Source organism: Bacillus rossius, assembly GCF_032445375.1.
Source record: "Bacillus rossius redtenbacheri isolate Brsri chromosome 4 unlocalized genomic scaffold, Brsri_v3 Brsri_v3_scf4_1, whole genome shotgun sequence".
NCBI classification, from domain to species: Eukaryota; Metazoa; Arthropoda; class Insecta; order Phasmatodea; family Bacillidae; genus Bacillus; species Bacillus rossius.
In genome coordinates this window covers 5,316,564-5,343,354 of record NW_026962010.1, presented here as the reverse complement: position 1 = coordinate 5,343,354, position 26,791 = coordinate 5,316,564, and the positions used below count along the sequence as shown (strand labels likewise).

The window sequence follows — 26,791 nt, the reverse complement described above, 5'->3', positions numbered from 1 at the left end:
TTTCTTGGTGAGCGCTGTACTGTTGGCAGGCGCACGCATGGCTAAAAATAGATACCACCCCTCCAGAGTTCAGACTGCCACCCTAGCGATAACGGTAAACAGTGGTGTGCATGCGCATTTCTGTTGCCGTCTCGATCCCGTGTCTTTGTCTTGTGGCTTGTTAGTGTGATCTTGCTCGCTGGTGGATACGCTTCTTTTGCTTGTTGATTCGGATATTTCTTGGTTTTTATTATTGTTGACGACTTATTACGCTTTGTTTCTTGGACGCCGATTTGGTTAGTGGTTTGATTTTGTGAATTTTGTATATTGTAGACGACACACGCATTTGTTTTTGGATTTTGATTTGGTAAAATTATTGGCTTGATTCTATGAACGATCGTTGACGACACACGCAGTTTTACACGGATTTTGATTTTTTTTTTGGGATTTTCGTTTTGCATTTGTGAAAATGAGTGCCAAGCGAAATACACTTTCGCTAATGAAAAAATATGAGCTCATCCAGCAAGTGGATAAGAAAACAATTTCCAAGACTAAGATAGCGCAGCAATACAACATTCCGAAGTCTACTCTCTTCACGATTCTCAAACAGAGAGAAGAAATTGTGAATGCAGTACCCAGTTACGTACCATGTAAAATAGCTTTTTGGCCCGACCCTTATTTATAACAACCTCAGCTGTCACACTTTTAAAACCCAGGGAAAATACTCTGATGTCCGCTTCCCTTCTCACGTCGGTTGGTTATTATGTCCGCCGCCCGTTAGCTCGCCTGGCGCCGAGAGACGTGTCTGGCAGGCATCCGGCGCGGCGGGACGAATGGTGACGCCGAAAGAGTGGGAAGGGGGGGCAATAAATGAATAAAAAATAAACTACCCACGTTACATAACGTTAGCACGATGTTATTTTTAAGCTGCCCAAATAAAGGACGGTTCTTTCCGTGAAACGGCCGGGGAGGGGGGGGGGGGGGGGGGGGGAGAAATTGGCCAAAAATTGCCCAAATTCTCTGGAACGACCCTTCCGTAAGTACGACCGTTTTTTCGGGAACCGTGAGGGGTCGTTCCAGCGGGATTCTACTGTATATGAATTAAAGTTAAAATAATAGTCTTTGCAGTCTTTTTGTATTACTGCTGCTATGAAATGGTCCCAAAGCTTTATAACTAGGTATCACAATGTCATTGAATTAACTTATTTCAGTCTTTAACATATGTTTACATAGTTTTATACGTATAAAATTATTTGTATATTATTTTTGTTTATTCTAAGAGGTCCTTACCCGCTCAACACAATAGTTCTAATTAATATGCTAATCAAAATAGTAAAACAAGCATCACAATCAATCTGAATAGATTATTTGAAGTTATGTTGTATATTGATTGTACTGGTTCTTGGATGATTTTATATGTTACACACTTTACAAAAATGCAGACAGTACAATCATCTTCATAGACAATTAATATAGTACCTTTAAAAGTATATTCATTCTTAAGGACTTCAGTCACTAAACTCAAAATTCACACACAACACAACAAACCACAACCACACACACACACAAACAAAACTTATTTTGCAAGGATTTTGCTATAAGAAAAAAAATCATTTATTTAATATGAAAATAGTTTTAAAACTGAACAATGTTAACATTGGAGATTACAGTAATCTCAGTTTTAGAAGTAAATATTCTAAGACTGACAAATGTTTATATGGTCACGACTGGAATGGTCTTGATCAAAGTGAACAAATATGTAGTTTACTTATGAAAACAAAACCTACACAGGTCTGCTACTTCACAAGAACATCGAATAAACGTATCATCACAGCCAAAGCCAGCATCAACACCGTTCCTCCAGCTACCAACAATTCCTGGTGATGAGAGGGGAAATTAGCAGTGAAATTAAGTCCAAGCAATATTTTTTTCTCAGTTTTTTTTAATTTGCCTTTAACTTTGGTGCTTTTTCAGTACATCACTGCCCTTGACATACACCACTGTAAACCACCACCAATCCACAGGCACACAGAACTTGGCAAGGCATACAAGTATGGTGCCAATACTAACAACCACCCTTATCACAAAGTGTTCAAATTAAAAACAATATTGATTTTTTATTGCAACTTTCATAATATATTCACAAATTCTACTAAAACAAAAATTACAATCATGATTATTTACTTACACATGTTACAAAAATAAAAGGGTTTATAACCACAACAACAATAAAATATAAAAACAACAAATCTCATATATATCTTTTATGAGCCAAATCAAACAAACACAACCCTACTACAAAAATTATGTTGATCATAATATGAGCCATGCAGTTTAATTGTATTTGTCTGAATCTGCACAATGTAGTTGATAAAATGCCCAGTACAGTGCAAGTTTATTATAAATTAAGATATAGCTATAAAAATATAAACGGGGCACATAAAAAGTTAATTACATGGGATCCATTTTGTAGTTTTAAAAAGGCTTGTGTGACTCTTCTATAATTCAAGTTTATTTGAAGCTGCCTTAGGAAATAAAAATTTTACGGATGAAGTCAAATTGAGTTCAAAACTTCTGAACAGCTGCAAATTTAACTGAGCATGAAATCACTGTACGTTTTGAAAAATCTGTTAACTTGATAAGTGGTATTTCCAAGGAAAAAAGCACAAAATAATTTTATTACCATTATTTTGCCCATGCTTCCGCAATATAAGACGTGACTAGCATCTGTCATTGCCTTTTATTTATACTGAAAAAAATTAGGATATGACTTTTTAATCACATAATAAATTTCTTTACATCCGAAACAGAAAGTTTTGTATATCGAACTGCCTGTAACTGAAATACTGGGACACCCGAGTGTTGAAAAAACGAGAATAAAACTTATTTAAACGGCTCATCGTCATCAATCCATTAAACGTCTCATTTAAATACGTAACAAGAAAGGCATAAAATACGTCACCAGCAAATACAAGTATCGTTTTAGTTTGATCGGAAGCACAATATTTGTTCTTAACAGACCCGACATTAAGAACCATAAGAACATGCAGCCGAGGCAGACACATTTTTTCCGTCCAACCACCACGTGCAACGCATCCCTTCAAACAAACTTGAATCGTTGTGTCGTCAAGTGTGTAATTTAATGTAAATTACGATCCCGACCGGAAATCCCTCTGTACGTACTTACAGACAACAATGAGGTGGCAGTGACGTCAGGACGTGCTGAACTTGGCCGCCCCGTGCACCAGGCCGCTGACCAGGGGCTTGTCTGCGGGGGGGTCGCCCCGGGCGAGAGCGACGGGAGACTTGAGGTCCCAGGCGCTGGCGCCGGCGTGCACGTGCTGCTTGGCCTCCGACATGAGCTCCACGGCGCCGCGCTCTATGAGCTCCACCGCCACGTCGCGCCCCAGCTTCTCCGCCGCCCCCAGGTCCGAGTAGCTCATGCGGCCGGGGTGCGCCCCGCAGAACAGCTTCGGGATGCGGTACGGGCACTTCCTGCGCACCATCGCACACTGCATCCTCAACAGCGAGGCCGAGCCAATCAGCGTTAAACTCGAGCACAAACACAGTATCTTTTATCGCATAATGGTCGCACTCGCGTAACGGTCGCACCCATATTTTGGGGCATCAAAATTTGGATAAAAAAAACCTCTCACGTAAACGTCGCATAATGTTCTTGGTCCCGCTATTAGAATCCAAGCGCTTTGTGTGGGAATTTAATCCGTATAAAACAGTGTTTTTTTTTAAATAGAAATCCAATATTTATTCGGACATTGCCACTTACTTATTTAATTAACGGAAAAAAACGTAGAAACGTAGTTGTCTGACATGTAAATTATCTTTTAAAGACTTTTTAAACGTTATAACCTTTATCTGTTCGTCAGCGTCGCCGCGGTGTACCGTGTGCAAAATTGTAGCCAGCGCTCGTTGCAGTCATTAATGTTTGGTTATGTTGCTTCCCTTATAGAGCGCGCGCACGTAGCCGAATATCGATATCTCGCCGAGTTCATGCAACGTGCGCTCTCTGTCGAGTGCAGAGTTAACTACATTTGATGGCCCACATTCTTTCGTGGAATGTGTACTTACTGTGGTGATAGTTACTAGTTCGTTCGGCTTGCATTTGGATCACAGATTTTGTTTTTCTATTTAAAGTTTTTTTGTTGCATGACTTATTAATTTAAATTGTTTGGCATGCTCTTTTATACTTCACATTTTAAATAAACGTACTTTCCATGAATTGGTTATGTTTTTAAGAATAACTTTATCTAACAAAAATTTTTTTCCCGCATAATCGTCACACCCCTACTTTTCAAACTTGATTTTAGAATATAAAGTGTGACGATTATGCGAGAAAACACAGGACTCACAGTAAAAGACAAAATTTTACACTAATTTACATTTAAATTTGTTACAGACCCAGTTATTTTTAACAGATGTTGACAAAGATGAACACAAGTATAAACTGTTTGTATAAGTTACTGATGGACAGTCAGGACTTCTATAAACTGTAGCACCAGCATCGCATGCTAACATTTTCTCAAAGTCTGCACTTATTAGGCCAGTGATGGAAGCCTGTCAATATCACTTTTATTAAAAGAACGGAGCTAGAGCACTAGTGTTCTCAACAGCAATTTGGATTTGGTACAGTGGAACGTCGTTATTACGAGTACGGGATACTACGAGACCTTCGTTGTTACGACAGTTTTGTAATGCACCGTCAGTTTGACTACGTAAATCATACTAAATTAAACCGGTTATTACGAGCGCCTCCTTGTTGGCCCTTTCGTAAGTACAAGTGATTTTAATGGCATCTTCAAAAAAGGAAAAACACAAGTCAATTGAAAAAATAACGTTCACGCAGTAAATACACGGCCGCCAGATGGACTGGGTCTTTAGCAGGTATAAGCAATAATCAGGGGAGGAAGGATGCGGGCAAGACTGGTGACAAACATCATACACTCTCTCTCTCCCCCTCTTTCTTTCTCTTGAAGGCGCCAGTTGCTTCCCCTCCTAAGTCGACTGAGGGATAAATCTAAAAATAGACCAAACACCCTTCCTTTCTTCCTTTTTTTTTTTTTTTTTTTTTTTTTTTTACCGCTTCTTCACATACCTTCCCTCCGTGATCTTGAACGGCGCCAGTCTTTGTATCCGGATATTTCATTCGCGATTAAATAAAAAACCGTTGTAGATACAAAAAATTCCAGAGACACTTTCTGTTCGTAATTAAATTTGCTACAACTTTTATTCAACATATTTTTTCACTATAGTGCACCATTCTCAAGTCACGGTGTGAAATTAAGACTGTTTGGAAGGTTCAGAATCTAACTTAACTTTTATTTTTTATATTCAGTTATTACGAGGATTTTTCCCGCCATTATCCACTATCGTGGTAGCGAGGTTCCACTGTATTTCACACGAAAGTGTTATATTCATGTGTACGATGTACATGACAAACATGGGAATAATGAATATTATTGTAGGTATAGCATCAAACAAATAGCGTAAATTGCAGGAATCAGATTGTAAGTGTGTTGTAATTAGGGATGGAAAAACCGATTCCCAATTTCATCGATACCTACCGATTCTACTTAAATAATCGATAATCGAGAATCGATGATAAAAGTAGATTCCCGCATGTAGTCAAAAAAAATTATTTCACAACATTGTAAAACTGTCAGATACAATTATTTAACGACTCTTTGAGAGGGGTTATGACTGACTAGACGCATATATAACAGTCATATTTCCCCAAATAAACAATATCTAAAACTTGGGTCGATGTTATACACAAGTCAAAGTACTAAAATTATTTATAAAAAAATTATCACTGCGTATTAGTAGGGGCTTGTTCTTTTCGCGATTAAACGACAATAAACGCGAAATCACCGTAAAATACAGTTTTTACGTGAAATCGCCACAACACAGCGTTTTTCCACGTAATTTAGTATTAAAACGCGAAATCGCAATGTTTTTACGGTAAATTTAAATACTGGGTAGAAGATTTGTCTCGTCACTGGTAAACAAACACCGCAACATGGCCGCCACTGAACATTAATCATAAATGCACTAAAGCAAACAAAAGCTTACACACGCTCACGTTATAATGTTAAACCCAAAAATATACTGTAAAAATACGCAAAACTACGGCGTTTATTTTCCTTTCCGGCATAATGTTTGAATAGATAAGACAAACAGGCAAAGTTTTAAAGTCCACGCACACCGCTCGGGGCACTGACGTCAGCTTGGAATAGCGACACCAAATAAATACAAAAGCAAGCAGATGATTGGGCGAACGGTGTTTGGAACAGCCTTACGTGAGTGGCCATACCACGTCAGCCGGGGGCGCTGGCATATAGTTGGAACAGCGTCGTAGTATCAAGCAGATTATTGGGCGAACATTGCTACTTCGTCACGCAGCCGTACAGGGCAGCACAAGCATTTTAAATCGCGCAAAAAAGCGGGAAAATGTAAACAAACATTCATTTCCGAATGGTGTGACGATGACAATAACAACGAATGAATTTTTGTTTCTTAAATGTAACTTAACGCCGAAATACCACAATCAAGTACAATACTTTCATTTGCTAGTTCTCTAGTTGTTGCTTAATTTTGTTACTGTTTAATTTCACAAATTTTTTAGTTAATTTGTACCCTTCTCTAAGTTAGGCAAGTTGTATGAACGAAAATAATTTATACACACTGCTCAAGGAAAGCTTAATTTTTTTTTATACAGTTTATCCCGTATTACAAAACAAATTTTTAGGGTTGTGCGAATGTTCGGTATACCGATACCGAAATCGAAATTTTGCTACTTTCATTTTCGATTTCGGTAAGAATTTCATCTGTCGAAGTTCGTTTTTAGCGAAATATTTCGAGCCAAACGAAAGTTCAATAGCTTACCGAAGTTCGTTTGTTCTAGTTGAAAAAGAAATCGTAATTTAATAAAAATGTACAGTATAATACCGGTACAATAACGTTCCTTATTATAAAGTATATTTCACTTAACGAATTTTTTTTAAGTCCCCGCCAAAAATCGTATCTTCGCCATGCAAAACGGTTTCAGTTTTAAGTATCATTTTCACTATAACGTATAAATTCTACTAGTAGCGTGGCATTACTACACCAAAATTTACTTAAACTGGTAAATAAATTTCCAGCTAAATGATTAATGTAGTAGAACAAAGATACACAAATACCAACGCAACGTATTTTCTAACCTCTAAATTCTCAAAACAAAGTTAACAAACAGTTGCGCGCACAACCATAGATTATACCGTACGTAGTATGCGACGTGAGCAACACAACAACATTCGATACATCGAAAGACGGAGGTTTGAGAGAAGTATTAATTATTTAGACAAAAGTGTTACGCTACGCTAAAAATACTGTTTGATATCTGTGCCGGGATTGTTTATTGTTATTGTTGAGTTTATTTTCAGGTTACGTTATTTAAACACCGCATTGTATTTGTGCTACAATATGAATGATCCTGGAGATAAAAAGAAACGAAAGCAATTCACGCTTAAGGAAAAAGTGGATATACTCAGAGAACTAGACACGGGGAAAAAAGCAAGTCGCAGTTGCGAATACATATGGCATTGCGGCTCTCCTGTAGCTATTTTTTTATATATTTTTTTCTCTTTGTAAAGATATGTATGCATGTTTCAGTGCTAAGTACAAAAACTTGAGGTACCTGTAAGTACTTAGCACTGAGATTCTACTGTAATGTCTTTATATGATTTGCTTGTTATTACTAATAATGTAATAACATATGCAAATCATATAAAGACATTAATTAGAAAAAAGATTTCCATTAAGATTAATTTACGTGGTGATGAAAAAAACTCACGTTAATGAAAATACGGTAAAATCATAATTTGAACAAACATGGCAGATAAAGTAAACAAAATTATACCGTGATTACAGTAGGCCTAGGTATCAAAACAAAATCATGCAATATTTGAAAAATTACCTGATTCATTTGCTTTCAAACAGTAGTGTAGGTACTATATTCGTAAAACATACATTCCAGAACTGTTAGTACACTATTTAGTATTTACCGTATACACATAAACAAAGAACGTACCTACTTTTATTCGCGCACAGCCAAACAAAAACATTGTCGTCTGCTTTATTTAAATTTTACATACTCTGACTGGCATATAAAATCCTCATAATATACAGCCAATTAGACAAAAAGGTCAACAAGTCACTGCATGTAATGACCACTTGGCAGCAACCATTTGTTATGTTTTGACCATGTCCCTTGCCTAGTTTACAGCTTCCTGAGCTAGCCATGTGTGACAGTGGTGCAAGATGGCGGCCGTTCCGCAGTATTCACGTATTTTTTCATCAGTACCATGCACGTGATAAATATATTATCATAGACTGCGACATTACGACTGTAAAGGAAATAGTCTGTGCGCTGAAAGATCTGGATTGATTCTTGAAATTTACGAGTGACATGGGGCTGTGTTGTGTGGTCTAGGGCGGATGTTGATTTTATTAAATAGTAATATTTATATATACATCAAAAGGTACCAAAATGATTTATGTAATAGAATTTATTACTGAAGAGCAAATTTTGGGGCACTTTTTTCTTTGTTAATTAAAAAATTTCGCTTAACTTTAGTTAAGAATATATTTATCTCACAGAAAAATTCATTTTCGTTTCACTTTCGCGAAACTTGATAAATTTTCTTTCACTTTCATTTCGTGTGGATAAAGTCACTTTCGCACATCCCTACAAATTTTAGATTAGTGTGACCCCTTTGACATATGAACCATTAACTTCTAATGATGTAAACATTTATATGAGTTAATGTTAATAACTTAGTTGTGTACTCAAATTTGATAAATATGAATTTATGATGTATGCTACATCATATATGTATTGAAAGCTGAAAAAAAAAAAAAATGTGCAAATAGAATTTGAATTATTTAATATTAAGTTAACTAGGTGAGTATCGAGTATCGAGAATCGAAGGATTTTTTAAGGAATCGATAATCGGGTATCGGAATCGAAAATTTTGGAATCGTCTAGGGCTGGGCGATTAATCGAAAATAACGATTTCGATTCGATTCCGTAAATAATCGAAATCGTTTCTTCTTTAAAATTAAGATTCGAAAAATTCGAACTTTGTCTAGGTCATTTGCATGGTGACAATTTCCACACATTCCGTTAAATTGCACATAAACTTTGTATGTACGTAAATCCTCAACGAATATTCCATTTAGCGACGTTCTTCATATCTACGAACTTTGGTTCTGCCAAACACTCATGATTCATAAGCAATATTTACCTCCAATCCTCTAAATAACAACACTCATTTTGTTCAAAATGGGAAAAAAAAAATCTTTATTACAAACGGCCGGGAAACACATTAATTATGCAATTGAAAAGTCCACGACCCAATCGTCCAATAAGTTTCATTTCTGGGCTGTGAATATAACCTCAATCACCGAAAGCGGTAAATAAACACTACCTTAGCTTCATAGATATGATACCGACGTGCACGCAACACTTCCACAAAATGGCTGCCGAATTGTCTGCAACTTGAGCGCTAATGGTGGCAGACTTCAGTACCACGGCTTGGACATAAAAAAGTCTGATTCTTCCATCGAAGCTGTGCAGTTGTTGCACTATATCTGTGATAACCACTTTGTTTTGATTCTGGATTCCGCTTTTATACGTTTTTTTTTTAAGTGAGGAAGTTTGATAGCTACACATGTGGTAGTTGTGTTCTTTTTCTTTGTCTTAACATATATGCCTTCACTGCAGTATCACAGATGCCGACGACATTAATGGAAAATGCAAGAGCGTTAGTACTGTGGAAATGAGAAATGATCCATCATGTTTATTTTATTTTGTCACGTCCAATACCGTGTTGAGTTTCTCGTGTGAAAACAATCTGTGCTGATTGTAGAAATGAGTGAAAACGTGAAAGGTGCATTTAAAGGTTGTTTACCTTATGCATTTGCTCTAGAATTAAAGAATCGAATCGAAATCGAAATTTCAATTTTTTACAGTAAATAGAATAGGAATCGAACCGAAATTAAATCTGTGGAATCGCCCAGCCCTACAATCATCCCATCCCTAGTTGTAATGAATGGGAATTGGAAGTTACTGCACTGCATCAAATGAGATTGAAATGGGCTCGAAATATAATGGTTTAAACAACGGGAAAAACGTTAAAAGCGGTAAGGTAAAATCAAGGGTCTGCTGTGGTTATGCTTAGTTCGACAGTATGCTCTGCGTGCACGGAGTGGAGTGGAGAGGTGGTGAGTGGAGTGGAGAGGAGGTGAGTGGAGGGGAGTGGAGGGGAAGAGAGTGGAGGGGAGGTGAGTGGAGGGGAGTGGAGGTGAGTGGAGTGGAGGGGAGGAGAGTGGAGTGGAGGGGAGAGTGGAGGTGAGTGGAGAGGAGGTGAGTGGAGGGGAGTGGAGGTGAGGTGAGTGGAGGTGAGGTGAGTGAAGGTGAGGTGAGTGGAGGGGAGTGGAGGTGAGGTGAGCGGAGGGGAGTAGAGGTGAGGTGAGTGGAGGTGAGGTGAGTGGAGGTGAGGTGAGTGGAGGTGAGGTGAGTGGAGGTGAGGTGAGTGGAGGTGAGGTGAGTGGAGGTGAGGTGAGTGGAGGTGAGGTGAGTGGAGGTGAGGGGAGTGGAGGTGAGGTGAGTGGAGGTGAGGTGAATGGAGGGGAGTGGAGGTGAGGTGAGTGGAGGTGAGTGAAGGTGAGGTGAGTGGAGGGGAGTGGAGGTGAGCGGAGGGGAGTAGAGGTGAGGTGAGTGGAGGTGAGGTGAGTGGAGGTGAGTGGAGGTGAGGTGAGTGGAGGTGAGGTGAGTGGAGGTGAGGTGAGTGGAGGTGAGGTGAGTGGAGGTGAGGGGAGTGGAGGTGAGGTGAGTGGAGGTGAGGTGAATGGAGGGGAGTGGAGGTGAGTGAAGGTGAGGTGAGTGGAGGGGAGTGGAGGTGAGCGGAGGGGAGTAGAGGTGAGGTGAGTGGAGGTGAGGTGAGTGGAGGTGAGGTGAGTGGAGGTGAGGTGAGTGGAGGTGAGGTGAGTAAAGGTGAGGTGAGTGGAGGTGAGGTGAGTGGAGGTGAGGTGAGTGGAGGTGAGGGGTGTGGAGGTGAGGTGAGTGGAGGTGAGTGGAGGTGAGGGGAGTGGAGGTGAGGGGAGGTGAGGGGAGTGGAGGTGAGTGGAGGTGAGGTGAGGTGAATGGAGGTGAGGGGAGTGGAGGTGAGGGGAGTGGAGGTGAGGTGAGTGGAGGTGAGGTGAGTGGTGGTGAGGGGAGTGGAGGTGAGGGGAGTGGAGGTGAGGTGAGTGGAGGTGAGGTGAGTGGAGGTGAGGTGAGTGGAGGTGAGGTGAGTGGAGGTGAGGTGAGTGGAGGTGAGGTGAGTGGAGGTGAGGGGAGTGGAGGTGAGGTGAATGGAGGGGAGTGGAGGTGAGGTGAGTGGAGGTGAGGTGAGTGGAGGTGAGGTGAGTGGAGGTGAGGGGAGTGGAGGTGAGGTGAGTGGAGGTGAGGTGAGTGGAGGTGAGGGGAGTGGAGGTGAGGTGAGTGGAGGTGAGGGGAGTGGAGGTGAGGGGAGTGGAGGTGAGGTGAGTGGAGGTGAGTGGAGGTGAGGGGAGTGGAGGTGAGGGGAGTGGAGGTGAGGTGAGTGGAGGTGAGTGGAGTTGAGGGGAGTGGAGGTGAGGGGAGTGGAGGTGAGGTGAGTGGAGGTGAGGTGAGTGGAGGTGAGGGGAGTGGAGGTGAGGTGAATGGAGGGGAGTGGAGGTGAGGTGAGTGGAGGTGAGGTGAGTGGAGGTGAGGTGAGTGGAGGTGAGGGGAGTGGAGGTGAGGGGAGTGGAGGTGAGGTGAGTGGAGGTGAGTGGAGGTGAGGGGAGTGGAGGTGAGGTGAATGGAGGGGAGTGGAGGTGAGGTGAGTGGAGGTGAGGTGAGTGGAGGTGAGGTGAGTGGAGGTGAGGTGAGTGGAGGTGAGGTGAGTGGAGGTGAGGTGAGTGGAGGTGAGGTGAGTGGAGGTGAGGGGAGTGGAGGTGAGGTGAGTGGAGGTGAGGTGAGTGGAGGTGAGGGGAGTGGAGGTGAGGTGAATGGAGGGGAGTGGAGGTGAGGTGAGTGGAGGTGAGGTGAGTGGTGGTGAGGTGAGTGGAGGTGAGGTGAGTGGAGGTGAGGTGAGTGGAGGTGAGGTGAGTGGAGGTGAGGTGAGTAAAGGTGAGGTGAGTAAAGGTGAGGTGAGTGGAGGTGAGGTGAGTGGAGGTGAGGGGAGTGGAGGTGAGGGGAGTGGAGGTGAGGGGAGTGGAGGTGAGGTGAGTGGAGGTGAGTGGAGGTGAGGGGAGTGGAGGTGAGGGGAGTGGAGGTGAGGTGAGTGGAGGTGAGGTGAGTGGAGGTGAGGGGAGTGGAGGTGAGGTGAATGGAGGGGAGTGGAGGTGAGGTGAGTGGAGGTGAGTGGTGGTGAGGGGAGTGGAGGTGAGTGGAGGTGAGGTGAGTGGAGGTGAGGTGAGTGGAGGTGAGGGGAGTGGAGGTGAGGTGAATGGAGGGGAGTGGAGGTGAGGTGAGTGGAGGTGAGGTGAGTGGAGGTGAGGTGAGTGGAGGTGAGGGGAGTGGAGGTGAGGTGAGTGGAGGTGAGTGGATGTGAGGGGAGTGGAGGTGAGGTGAATGGAGGGGAGTGGAGGTGAGGTGAGTGGAGGTGAGTGGAGGTGAGGTGAGTGGAGGTGAGTGGTGGTGAGGTGAGTGGAGGTAAGGTGAGTGGAGGTGAGGTGAGTGGAGGTGAGTGGAGGTGAGGTGAGTAAAGGTGAGGTGAGTGGGGGTGAGGTGAGTGGAGGTGAGGTGAGTGGAGGTGAGGTGAGTGGAGGGGAGTGGAGGTGAGGTGAGTGGAGGTGATGTGAGTGGAGGTGATGTGAGTGGAGGGGAGGAGAGTGGAGGTGAGGGAAGAGTGGAGGGAGTGGAGTGGGGAGAGTGTTGAGGAGGGAGAGTGGAGGTGATTGGAGTGGAGGTGAGAGGGGTGGGGAGTGGAGGTGAGGGGAGAATGGACGGGAGTGGAGTGGTGGTGAGTGGAGGTGAGTGGTGGGGAGTGGAGGTGAGTGCTGGGGAGGGGAGTGGGGAGGAGAGGTGAGTGGAGTGGAGTGGAGTGGGGAGTGTGTCGAGGCGGCGGCGGTATACCTGAGGGGCTCCCCGTCGTCCTGCAGCTCGTCGTAGTGGACGCGGGTGCCGGCCGAGTGCTGCAGCGTGACGGCCCCATCCAGGCTCCACACGGCCCCAGTGAGGGACAGGCGGCCGCCCGCCAGCCGGCTGTGCACGGCCACCGGCGCGGAGCAGCCCCCGCCCAGCGTGCTGAGGAAGGAGCGCTCGGCCACCACGCACAGCATGGTGGTGCCGTGCTGCAGGGTCTCCAGCAGCTGCAGCGTGGCGGCGTCGCCCTCGCGGCACTCCACTGCCAGGGCCCCCTGCCCCACCGCGTACAGCATCTCCTCCTCGCCCAGCACCTGCCGCCCCCGGAACAACCTTCACTGCCAGCCAAACAATTCCTCACCCGCAAATCTACTGGTTGCGTAAAGGGGGTTAAGTCACAAATGGTTAAAAATGAGTTATTATCACAGGCAAGTTTGCGAAATGCAGAGCTTCTGCTGGGTATAGGAGGATAAGTCCAATTCAACTCCAAAACCAAGTTATTCACTAGTGAAATATTGGGACATGTGAAAAAAAATTTTAATCACAATTTTTTCAAAACTAAGATTTTGGACTTAACCCTTTTTATGCAACAAGCACATAAATTTTAATGTACTCATCAGCAAACTTTACTAACACACCAACAAAACTTTCTGGAACCTAAATAACATGATACAAAGACTATTTCATTATTACCAGATGCTATCGAACAAAAGGAAATGACTTTTAATGCAAGCGAAATACAATTTCTGATGTTCAGAACTCGCAAATAACTCTAACAATTCCCCACCCACAAAATTGTATGTACTCATCATCAAATTTTACTAACATACCAACAAATTTTCTGGACCCTAAATTTCTTTACATTTTTGTGCTGCACAGATCAATGTACACAAAGTAACTGGGACTTGTAGAAACTTTGTTCAGACTTTTTTATGGGAGTTTTGTGTATTATCACTTAATACCTAATTATTGTATATTTTTTAGGGATGGGTCGATTCGATTCTCCGATTCCTCGATACCACCGATTATTAAAAAATTTGGGTACTCAGTATCGGGTACTAAAAAAGGGCAAGGTAGGTTAGGAATCGGTGAAGTTAAGAAAATACAGTAGTAATATATTTTCGTCTGAACTTTACTTACTTATTTTAATATATCTTACCTGCCGTATGCGCATAAAATTCCTAATAATGCTCATTATTATTAAATATTAATTTTATACGAATAAAAATAAATAAAAACAATGTTACCGGGCATGTTTAACCTTTAATTAAAACTCCACGATCGAAGAACATTATTCCTCACTCATGTATTAGACGTAAATAAATTGTAAAAAGGGTTATTAATTTTATTTGCAGTTAAGAAAAGTCCATTGCTTTTTGTGAAGAAAGTGACGGTTATGAAACGAGATCACATCACGTGTCGTCACCATTTTAGTTGTGAGCCATTCAAGGATGATGGCCTCCACAAAATCTCTGGTGGCCATAAAATATAAAGTCAAGTCGAAATGTATCGATTCGTTGCGTACGGGACAAATTGTATAATGAAAGCAACAATCGATAATAAAGAATTCTCTGGCCATACCGCCAACAGAGGCTCGTGTTTATTTCTTGCAAAGGAAAACCGTAATAATTACTAGAAAAACACTTGAAAATAGTTTTAGCAAAACAATATTTGTGCCAAATAAATAGCATAAATACGAAACGATTCACAGTAACCTCAATAGCACAACGGTGAATTACGGCGTAATTCACCGTCGTGCTATTGAGGTTACTGTGAATTGTTTCGCATTTATGCTATTTATTTGGCACAAATATTGTTTTGCTAAAACTATTTTCAAGTGTTTTGCTAGTTTGTTAGTAAAAAAATGTTCGCCGACTGTCGTTTCAAATTACAATGCGAATGGTCTGATATTGTATCAACATGTCTAAAGTTTGGGAACATTTTCGCATCAATAGTGAAAATGACAAATATGCAATTTGTAATCATGGTAGTGCGCAAATTTTACGGAGCGGTACTTATAAATCTACAACCAATTTAATGAAGCATTTGAAATCCCCGCACACATTACTACCAGAAAAAATAAGTCTTTGAAGAAAAACAAACTTTTGTTTACAGCACTGTCACCAACTAAGTCAAAAGGTACCACAGAAAAAAATAGTGCTACCTTTGAACCCATTTTGAACAAAGATGTTATGTTATCAGCGTTATCGCCTGTTAAATAACCCTGTCTAAATGTTGAACTTCTTTGTGCACAGCCTAGTACTTACTAACAAACAAACTTTATGTGAAGATGCTTCTTCACTGGTAATTAAAAAAAAAAAAAAAACAACTCTCAACATTTCATCCTAAGTTTATAATTATCCTTTATACATGTTATTATCATTATGTAATGCATTCAATTCTTAAGTAGTTTTAATTATGTGACCAGAATTACCAGGAATCAAAAACTGGAATGACTCGGAATCGAGAATCGAAATTTAGGAATCGGTACTGGTATCGGAATCGATAAAAATGTGTACTCAACCCATCCCTAATATTTTTATCTTTATTTATTTCTAAAGTTGCTACGCGTTGGTACCAACAGCATCGTTTGTTGAAGTTAAGTATGGTGATGCAACGATTAGCCCTATCTATTTAGGAAATCATTTAAGGGAAAAAATATTATTCATGTGAATTTTTAAATCTCATTTAGTGCGCCGCAGCACGTAGGGACATTTCGCGTAACATACGGTATCAATGCTCAAGCTAATCTACAAGCTGTTAAATAATTTCCCTTCTTATGGTATTGAACGTCAGAATCAACTTGTTTCAGCCCTTTTTTTTTTCAGCGATGCATCACGGTACTTTCGGGAATTTTTTTTTTCTTCTCGGCGACTGTGACGCTCGGGGCGGCTCGGAGCAGCTACCTGCGAGACGCGGTCGCCCCAGCCCATGCGCTGCAGGCCGGCTGCCGCCAGCACCAGCCCGTCGAAGGTCTCCCCGCCGTCCAGCTTGGCCAGGCGGGTGTTCAGGTTCCCCCGCACGTCCTTCACCTGCAGCTGCGGGAACCTGCGCTGCAGCTGTGCCGTCCGGCGCAGCGAGCTGGTGCCTGCACCGACCACACACCTCGGCTCAGACCCTCACCTCTCCCCTCTCTCTTAACTGGCTTTCATTTCCTCCGCTGCACGTTCGAAGCATGTTTCTGAAATCAGCAAGTACCCTCTTACAAACTATCCCAGCAATTGCCTGGTTTAACTTTGGAAAACCAAGGGAAATCTAAATTAGGGTGAGAAGACTGGAATTTAAAACCCATATCCTTAGAAACACGAGTCCAGCAATGACTAAATCTACAGTTTTTTTATTGCATTTCCGTCGCACATTTTATACCAAAATCAAGTTTGAAAAGTAGGGGTGCGACGTTAAAGTGAAGGGAAAAAAAAAAAAAAATTTTTTTTGTTAGGTAAAGTTATTCATAAAAACAAAACCCAATTACAGAAAGTACGTTTATTTTAAAAAAAAAGTGGAGTATACAAGACCATGCCAAACAATTTATATTAATAAGTAATGCAACAAAAACCTTTCTTCAACTTTAAATAGAAAAACAAAATCTGTGACCCGAATGCGAGCCACTTGAATCTGTGACCTGAACTAACGCGTAACTATCGTCGTAGTACACACTTACCACGAAAGAGTGCGGACTATTAAATTCGACAGAGTGCGCGCGTTGCATGAATCTGCGAGATATTGATATTTGACTACGTGTGTGCGCTCTATACGGGAAGCAACATAACCAAACATGAATGGTACCAACTAGCGCTGGCTACATTTTTATAAGCGGTACACTGCGGCGACGCAGACAAGATAAAGGTTATAATGTATAAAAATGTGTTTAAAAGAAAATTTGCAGATCAGACAACTTTGTATTTCCTTAATCAAATAAGTAATTGGTAATGTCTGAATGAATATTAGATTTATACTTTAAAATACAAAATAGTTTTATATGGAAAAGATACCTACACAAAGCGCTCTGAATCTAATAGCGTGACCAAAAACATCATGCGATGTTTACGCGAGAGTTTTATTTTATCCAAATTTTGACGCCCTAATATATGGGTGCTAGGATTATGCGATAAAACACTCTAATAATGTTGGTAGCAATGATAAAATAATAATTTATGATTGTTTTTACCTAAAATGTCTCTCACTCTTAGTTTCTAACCGTAAACAATCATTTTGAAAGTAGTTGCTTTCGTTTAAAAGTATTATTTCCAATGAAAATCTGAAATTATTAAATGTTAACTGCAATTATACACTAAGTGCAAATATGAATTCTATGCATCAACTGAGGTATCTCGGCGCTTGGTTTCATCGCATGTGTTTTTAGGATTATTTACATTATATATTGTTATCATCGAAAGAGTTTCTAATCAGTCTCTCAATCTTAGTTTGTCAAATCAGAGCTAGGCATCTGTGATTGATTGGAGCTGCTGGTCAATCGGTAGCATTTTCTCTTACAGGGCATGCCTCAGTGATGACAAATAGATTTTGCAGCACTTAACGGGGTTTGAAAGAGGCCATATGTGGGTTTGTATGAGGCTGTGGTTTTGTCGTAACTGCCTACCTTCACAGCAGTTAGATGTCTCAGTAGGTTGATGTTAGAACTAATGGACGCACGACATCCAAAAATGTTGTGAAGGTTCTCATCGTACAAGATGATGGATGATCATGTCATCATTCACAAATCATAGATCAACCCTATGATATCTGAACCTACTTTGAAGAGACACAGATAAACTAAAATATAAGAACATTAAATCACAAAAAATATATATATAACAGTTTCATTAATATGCTGATACAGTGCAGCAACTCAAAACTGAGAAAAAACAATGATGCTATCAATTCAGAAATGTCTCTACGAGGGAAAAAAAATTGATAGAATTCAATTTGAAATTATGACTAAAGGGTGCTGTTTCCCCAATTTCTTTGCTGTTGTCACCAATATAGCGAGTTTTTATTTGAAATTCGTAGCAATAATGCAGTGAAAAAGCACAGACCCTGCACTAAGCAGCTACGCAACATCCAGGGAAGGTGAAACTCTAGAACTCACCAATGACACTTCCCTTAGGCAACGTGCCGAGCGTTTTCCCTTCGTGCCGAGAATGCAGAACTAATGCGTCCCTGGCATCTTCCCGCCTGCAACAATTCAGCAACATGCGAGGTCTGCTCCACAACAGCAACAACAGACAGTACACACGACGACTCATTAGTCTCCAAACCCGCACGTCACCAACATTTCAAACAAAACACAAAGTAATAAAAAGGAAATGACTCAAGCTACACTTTTAGCACAGTTATTTCAAACAAACATACGTTAGCAGAAACCCCTATTACTTTTATACCCTGCATTAAATTTTAATGAGGTCAAATTGCAAATGGGTTAACTGGCGAAATGTCTCAGAGACCAAGTGTGATTTCTTGGAGTTGTTTAATTATCTTCATAGTCCCCCACACACACACACACATACATTTTTTTCGGGCAGGCCTGACAAAAGACCTGCTCCCTGGAAAGAACATCCGGCCGAAAAGCGTTGCCATCACGCCAGCACCAATGCCTCCAAACAGGCACCACTATTGGTAGCCATGTTCGACATGTTAAACCAGTAGACCCATCAAACATTAATGAATCACTCGACGAGGTGGTGCGAGGAAGCACCCTGCAGGTAACGAGCGCTCACCGGCCCACGGCGCCGATGCAGAGGCCGTCGGGCAGCGCGGTGGGCAGGTCCTTGAGCGAGTGCACCACCAGGTCCACCACCTCCTGGTCCAGCGCCGTCTCCAGCTCCTTGGTGAACAGGCTCTTCTCCCCGATCTTGGGCAGCGGGCGGTCCAGCACGCGGTCCCCCAGCGTCCACATGGTCACTGCAACCGCCGCACTCCCCCGTCACTTAAAGCGGCGGTGTTCCGTCACTAAACTGTGCATACTGTGAATACTTGAATTGTTTCTGGGTGTGTGATACGCGACGGGAATAAATAACCAGTGCATCATGTGTTGTAGCCAGTTTATCCACTTTGTAAAATTGAAAAGGCACGTCACATCCCGCCCCGCGGCACCTGTACGCTACTGTCATCCGTCACCACTACATAAACATCACATATGTGGTAAGAAAAACATTTAAGGTATGGTATAAACCAGGTATTTCCAAGATCAGCCTTGAATACCTATGTACAAAATCATAGAGGTTAGGTATTGGTTAATATGCAAAATATTATTTAGATTTACGTGAATTTATGATTTTTTTATTCATAAATATAACACTATAAAGAAGTACTCATAAATATAATTAATATCTACAAAATATTATTCTTATTTTTTTTCTTAAATTAGGTTATATAAATTTCTTCGATACCGAGGATATTTGAGATGAAAACACAGGGACTTTGGGGAGGAATTTGCCAAAGGCTTGTAGTTATGAACTATTTCCAGCATTTGCCTGGTTCGATTTTGGAAAACCACGGGAAATCAAAATTAAGGTGAGAAGACTGGAATTTAAACACAGTTCCTTAGAAACATGGTTCGAGCAATGAGTAAAATAATAAACACTCATATGTTCATTAACTAACATTCGTTACAGTGAACAAGTTGTTCGATTACATTCACATTGCTAATTAAAACAATATTAAATTGTTGTTTATTAACACACAACTGGCAACAAGCTACAGACAATCAAATGGGACTGGCTAAAGTTTTCCAGCATCCTGAGTGAGACAATTTTCCCACATGGTGTAACTGAAATTTACTCACACACTGAACCAGCACGAGAAAAAAAAAAAAGGAGGCAATCTCTTGTACAGTTTACTGAACTTACCCACTTCAAACTTTCTATCTGGATAAAGTTCCTTCAGTAAGTCCACCACTTGATTTGTTTGTATCAACGCCAGCTGAAACAATACAAGACACATTAAAAAAAAAAAGTTTCAATGTAGTCATGAGGACTGCTGACAGAAGTGAAAAATTAAAATTATAAACAAACAGTTGTTATTTTCAATTTTCTTTTTCTGTCGTCTGAAGACATCTTTAACATTTTCCACACAGAATCGAGGATCTAAAAAAATATTAAAAATAGATATTTAGAGAGAATAACAATATAGTGTACCTATAGGTGAAACATGAATTGCAACCACCTGCTCTTTAAAAGTTCTGGGTTAATTCATAAAAAAATTGTGAAATTAGGAAGGAGCTTTAATCTTATAAAAATAGAATGAATAAAATCACTCATATTTATAATTTATTAAGAATGATGGCCTTTTATAATTTACATTACCACAGTACTTCTGTTTGTAAAATGGTAAAAAACTGATTTTTAATCTAAATTACAAAAATTTTAGCCCTAATACGTGAACTAAAAATTAATAGCATGGTTTGTAAAATAATTTTTTGGTCATCAAACATATAAAATAAAGTACAAAGATGCTACTAAAATGGTAAAGGTTACCTATGTCTTTTGAACAAATATGGTGGTTTTTTTAAATCATTTTATCACAAATTAAACCATTTGCATGAATTGAAGATCATATTTCTTCATTTCTTTTTGTTGATCAGCATGAAAAAACGCAAATTTTGAGCCCTCTGTTAGAATTTGATAGTTGAAAAATTCACATTTTCATCTAACGGTCACTGAGCTAGTGACAATGCTACTTCTAGGCTATGGTGTAAGGATACTCGAAATAGATCTTAAGAAGGGTTCTTGGAGCCAGCCCTTTCATCATACCACTTCATCTGCTTGTTTCTGTACTGTTAAACATGCTTCAGAATTTAAATTTGCAACAAACATGACCTTTTTTACACAGCAAGCTATAGAAGCTGCATCAACATTTACACAAAATCACTCCATTATTGGCCACTCTTTCTATAGGTAATGTAAACGAATAATTACCTGTTGTAATTAACAACAAAAAAAGTAACTGTAAATTGATTTCAGTGCATTTTCTGTCTCCTATTCTTTTTCTTTTATATGCAAAATGGTTACACTCACAGCAGAAGCAGTGACAGTTTGAGAATTGGAATAGTTAGTACGAGGAGTGTCCGGAAAGTTAAGTACTGTTTCGTTCTACAGCCACCGCATCGGTAGTGTCACAGTTCCACGTGTCTCTGGTAGGTACATTGCCTGTCCACCGACGCCATTACAGCCGGATTGTGTTGTGTTTGCATGTGTTAGTGAGTGTTCAAAACGTTTCAGACGATTGCAGGTCCCGCCGACTGCGAAGTGCGTTCTGCAACACTGTTTTTGAACGCAAAGAATGTTAAGCCAGCTGAAATTCGTCAACGTGTAGAGATTTATGTTGAAAACTTACTGCCTGATGGAAAGGTCAGAAAGTGGGTTCAACAATTTAATTATGGACGCACCAATGTTCACGACGAAACACAGAGTGGGCGGCCTTCTGTGGTCAGTGATGGTTTGGTTGCAAAAGTGATAGAGAAAATTTGTGAAAACCGACAGTTCAAAATAAGAATGCTTTATGATGAGTTTACACAAATTTCCAAAACAAAAACTTCATTGACTGCATCTTTCTTTGAAGAGGGTGTAGAAAAGTTGGTTTCCCACAGTGACAAATGTAGAAAAATTGTTTAAGAAATGCTTTTTCATGTAAAAATTAATTTCCTGTTGAAAAAAATTTTTTTTATCTGTTTTTTTCCAAAACGATCCTTACTTTCCTAACACGCCTCGTAGTAACTTTGCATTTTGCACAAGATTTGTCCAATATCTGTGTTCAAAGTTGAACACAATAAATATATCTAATGGAAGCAATAACCTGAACTAGTTATTTCCCACTTATTTTTGTCTAAATTATATTACCAAGCTTGTTAGAATTTTAAATTTCAAGATGGTAATATAAAACCCTGTAACTCATATATCAATGACATGTAGTTTCTAAAGACAGTGGAATAGAGGTTTATAATTCTTAAGTAAGGCACTGCATGACAAATTAGTGGGTACTTCACCATAGCTATTCTATCAGATAAGATACAAACTTATCTACACTATCTTCTGCTGACTCCATGTGATTTATCATCTCTTCACAAATAATACTACCTACATAACTTTGCTGGCAATTATGCTTAATTTGATCTAACTGGGACTTATATATAAGATTCCATGACAATATCGATGACAACATGGTGGTGCTTGCGTCATCACTCCTACAAGTATTGGGAAACAAGAGTCTTTCTAGATATAATTTGTATTTCACATATTAATTTTCTTAAGGAACATTCATAATGAATATCAAAAAGAAACAATACTAGAAACCTAACCATTCTAGCAGGTGCACAATACCGAACATTATAAAAATAAAATACTTAGGGCACATTTTGTAAACTATACCTGTAACCATAAATAACCATAAAATATTAAACTACATCCGTTACCATTGAATATTTTGCTATACAGAATTTTATTGCCATATCACCATCAACACTTTAACTGTGTGATTCTAAAAGTTTAAATTTAAAAAAAAAAATTATACATTTGGCATTCCACAATATCTATACTACAATGGTTGGAATCCTATTTGACTAATGCTGTGTACAATACCAACCTAAACATTTTTCATAATCACATTGTGTACTAAAATAACTACTAAGTATGGGCCCTACATTACAATGTCTCCATTTTAATATTCCAATGATACAAATATTGTTTATTATTAATATCCACCCAAAATCCATTTTCATCACTATGGCCCGTAAAAAGTAAACATAACTGTACCACCATTAAAAAGAATTACACTGAAATTTTTTTCATTACAAGTGAAGTAATTGTGACACAATACTACCTGTATATATTATAGCAACTCAAATATACCATTACGAAATTCTCAATTTTCCATGTTTCCATATTTAATTTTTTATTCACCCAAATTACTAATGAAAAAAATTGGTTGTCTGTAAAATCGGTTTACGGACAATAGTTTAACGTGACGTCATAACAAAACATTGATTAAATGATTGCATACTTTTATGAATAAAATTGAATCATTTTTATTGAATTATCACTTTTTTGTATGGATACAAAGGAGTGAAATGAAATCTACAATTTAATTGATAAATTTACTTTTATTTGCACTCATTAATTCAAATATGTTTATTACTTTAACGAAGAGATTATTTTAACTATAACTTTTATACATGTTTGCTATTTAACTTCTTCCAATCTGTGTTATTCTGTTAAGGATAGGACGATGATAGGAAAAGTAGGAAATGAATGGGAGTGTTTCAAGTTTAATGTGCCTCGAAAAAGTCAAATCGATGGTTGTTCCAATTGAGTGGAAGAGAGATATTTGCGTTACGGACTCTGCAGCAATGCTAGGAGGAACGGGTTAGCAAAGAGCAATGAAAATGTTACATTGAAATGCACGAAAACAGAATTACACCACGGACTCGGTCGCAATGCTAGGAGTTTCAGGTTATCAAAGAGCAATATAAATTGAGTGTAATGGGACACAGCGAAACGGGACACTTTTTCGTGCATGCAGCCGGCGTTCATCGATTTATTAGACGTTCTCATGTCAAATATTTAATAAATTTTCTTATCCAAACCGCAACATGTTATCTACTGATTATGTTTTTTAAATCACTTATCAACTACTTCATTAGGTAGCCCATTTATTTTCTTTAGTAATGAGATGCCATTTAACACCAAACTTTATACCTATTATATTTGCTTTACATTCACACTTTCTGGAGTATTAGTCATAATTTTATTTATGCAGCAACACTTCTTGGTATTTCTGAAGAAAAGCCTCATTCCAGCAAAATAAAAAAGTTTTTTTTTTACTACTTAACATGTTTTTCAATAATTCTCTAAAAGGGTGTTGTGATGGTCAGAGTAGTTTATTATTAGTTTATGGTTTTCACAAGTGGTTGGGTTGGATACATTGAAAATAGCGTAAAATCGAAGCTACATTAAAAATACTTTGAAATTGTGTATATGTTTGGTTAGGTTAGTTGCAATTTATATTTGTAACTTTCAACCAACCATTCAAACAACTATTCAGCATTTATAACGTTATTTTATCTGAACAAGGCGATCTGAAACTTTGCACGGCTACTTGAAAACACGGTAGTCATTGTTTTGAAGTATTTTTTTTAAATTTCTTAGCTAACATAATCGACCATTTTTACAAATCAACTCAATTTCTCTAAATCGTATACACACAGAAACCCACACAGTAAAGCAAAAAATGACTGTGTCTGAATCAGTGCACAAGTATTGTAATTAAACCTAAGAACAATGATTTCTCAGAAACCAGCAACAATATAAAAAAGCTGTTTTTAGGGTTAATATAGGAACGTCTCTAGTGTTCGAAAAAAGTATGTTGAGATTTTTATTTTTACTTTATGTAAAAGCTCTTCTGTAAGAACATTACCTTAAATATATCCAGTATCAACAAATAAACTAGGCCTATATTTCAATCATTTGATATCAGGCGTAACACATCGCATTAGGATGCATATTTCTTGTTAAACATACTTAAAGTTAGCTAGGTTCCCTTTTGATTCATTGAAACCTGCTATGTTAGCAATAATCCCATGAGATTCACACTAAAAGTCAATGTTAGCAGTGAGCTTTTGCAATTCATATGAAAAAGGCTGGGGTATGTGTTATCGCCTGTAATTAAAACAGCTACGTTAGTTGTAGTCCCCTCAATTAACATCCATCCTGAGATATGTTTACGTCAGCTATGCCAATGACTTATAGCTTAGTTATCTACTTGTTTGTTAGAAATTGGGTTAGCAGAACCCATTTGTGTAGCAATATCCGGTACTCAAGGCCTTTCGCACTAAAGTATCTTTAAAAACGAATAAGCTGGTTAACGAACTTTAACTTAACCAAACACTAAATAATAGGTTTACTTACCTGACTTTTCCTTGATCCCACCCGTATCGTTTTATTGTTGTCATTCATTTTAAATAATTGTAAACTCACACTGAGTTAAAATAGCACTTTCACTTTTGTACTATAATCGACATATTTTCAATATTTATGCACAAACTTTGTAATATTATGATACGATTTGGCTTGGTAGATGTATACGCAATATATGTGGTAGAACACAATTACTGACACTGCAGTAGATTGTGTTAACCTGTACTACGATAACCAACACATTATCTTCTGCACTCCGCCATGATGCAGCAAAACTACTGAACTTCGCAAGAACCACTTTCAAAAGTCCGTGCCTGGCTTGCGAGAGTGCGAGTGTGTGTGATACGTTACGTCATGACTATCGTCAGCAGTAAATGTGTAGATCGATTCTTAGTGTATCGATCTTTGCTACAAAAATATATTGGCTGAATAATCATTGAGGTCCTGTCACACTGTCAAATCTATTTGACAATAGAGTTGGAAGGAAAATACTGGAAGATATATGACTTCCAATTTTCTCCATTATAAATTTGGGCAGATAACCTCAAAAATATTTATTATCAAGTAACACTATTCGATAAGCTAAACATTTTAATTTTATCTTCTTTTAAAATCAAAACAGAGTTACTAAGTGCTGGCTGGAAGTTTTGAACTTGTTTTGATATTTGAGCATTTATTAACTTTTTGAACATCTGACATGTACTGCCTTCCTACGACTACTACAAGGGCGAGAAAGCCAGGGCTCCAATTGACATGTGTTTGCCTGTGTATCAACTCACAGATCAATCAGACTCTAGTGAGGGGCGTGACATCACCATGACAGAGATACTCTGGGTGTTGAAACCCTTCAGGATGCTGCTAACACTATGAATGACACTCAAAGTACTAGCGTAAATTATTTATTGATGAACACACTTTACATCACTTACAAATGGCCGTGACCTGTTCCCTACACAGAGTCGGGGACTCGCTGCACATCATAGGGTGGCGGGCGGAAGGCAACCGAGTCGCCTAGCCACTGTAGGATCTCCTACAGTATGGTTACTGTCTTGACCAACCAGCAGCAAGGGATACAAGACAAAGTACTCGGAATGTGGGGAAAGTGCGGAAAGTGTGGTGGAGCCAGAAACACAAAACATGCCGAGTGGCGCTTCACGATTAGCACATTACTTATAAACTATTCGTTCGAATACATAAGTTAAATTTTAAGCACAAGACTTGGTGTTCTGTCACACTGTCAAACTTTCGCTTCCAACACCTTATAATAAAATTGGTAAAATAATGTTAGAGGGCTATTATATAATAGAAATCGTCACTAGCACAACCATGTTAGTTTGGTAAGTTGGATGACTTTAGTTTCCATAAAATATTTTACATATAGGACTGGTTCTAAAATATTTGGGATTTGGCTGGACTCAGCTGATCAGAATGGTGCAAAACCGGAAATGGTGTCCATTTCTGCCACAAAATGAGAAATATGTTATAAATGTGAAATAACTGACATAATGTTAATACGAATGTCATATTAAAAATTATTATATATAGAAAAAAGCAAATTATGTATCTTTAACTATAAAAAAACACAAAATATCAATGTTATTGTGTGCTGAATTAATAGATGTGACTCCAACCACCAACATAAACACCCAGGCCATTTTTCTCCACCGACACCAAAGCAAGGCATGTAGTCAGAACAAGGCAGTGCATTGCTTCGGCCTGGGACGCACCTAGAGTCTTCCCTAACCCAGACCCC

At 39.4% G+C, this 26,791-nt stretch overlaps 1 protein-coding gene across 1 annotated transcript; it reads right to left on the bottom strand.

The window, feature by feature from the left end:
• Positions 1 to 1,242: 1,242 nt before the first annotated feature.
• LOC134541491 (porphobilinogen deaminase) lies at positions 1,243 to 25,379 on the bottom strand. Its single transcript, XM_063384981.1, has 7 exons — positions 25,030 to 25,379; positions 19,978 to 20,050; positions 18,847 to 19,030; positions 18,219 to 18,304; positions 16,036 to 16,217; positions 13,121 to 13,443; positions 1,243 to 3,474 (listed from the first exon to the last, which is right to left on the bottom strand). Exons 1-7 carry the CDS (start codon positions 25,075 to 25,077, stop codon positions 3,192 to 3,194), a joined length of 1,179 nt encoding a protein of 392 aa, XP_063241051.1. The 5' UTR covers positions 25,078 to 25,379; the 3' UTR covers positions 1,243 to 3,191.
• Positions 25,380 to 26,791: the final 1,412 nt, after the last annotated feature.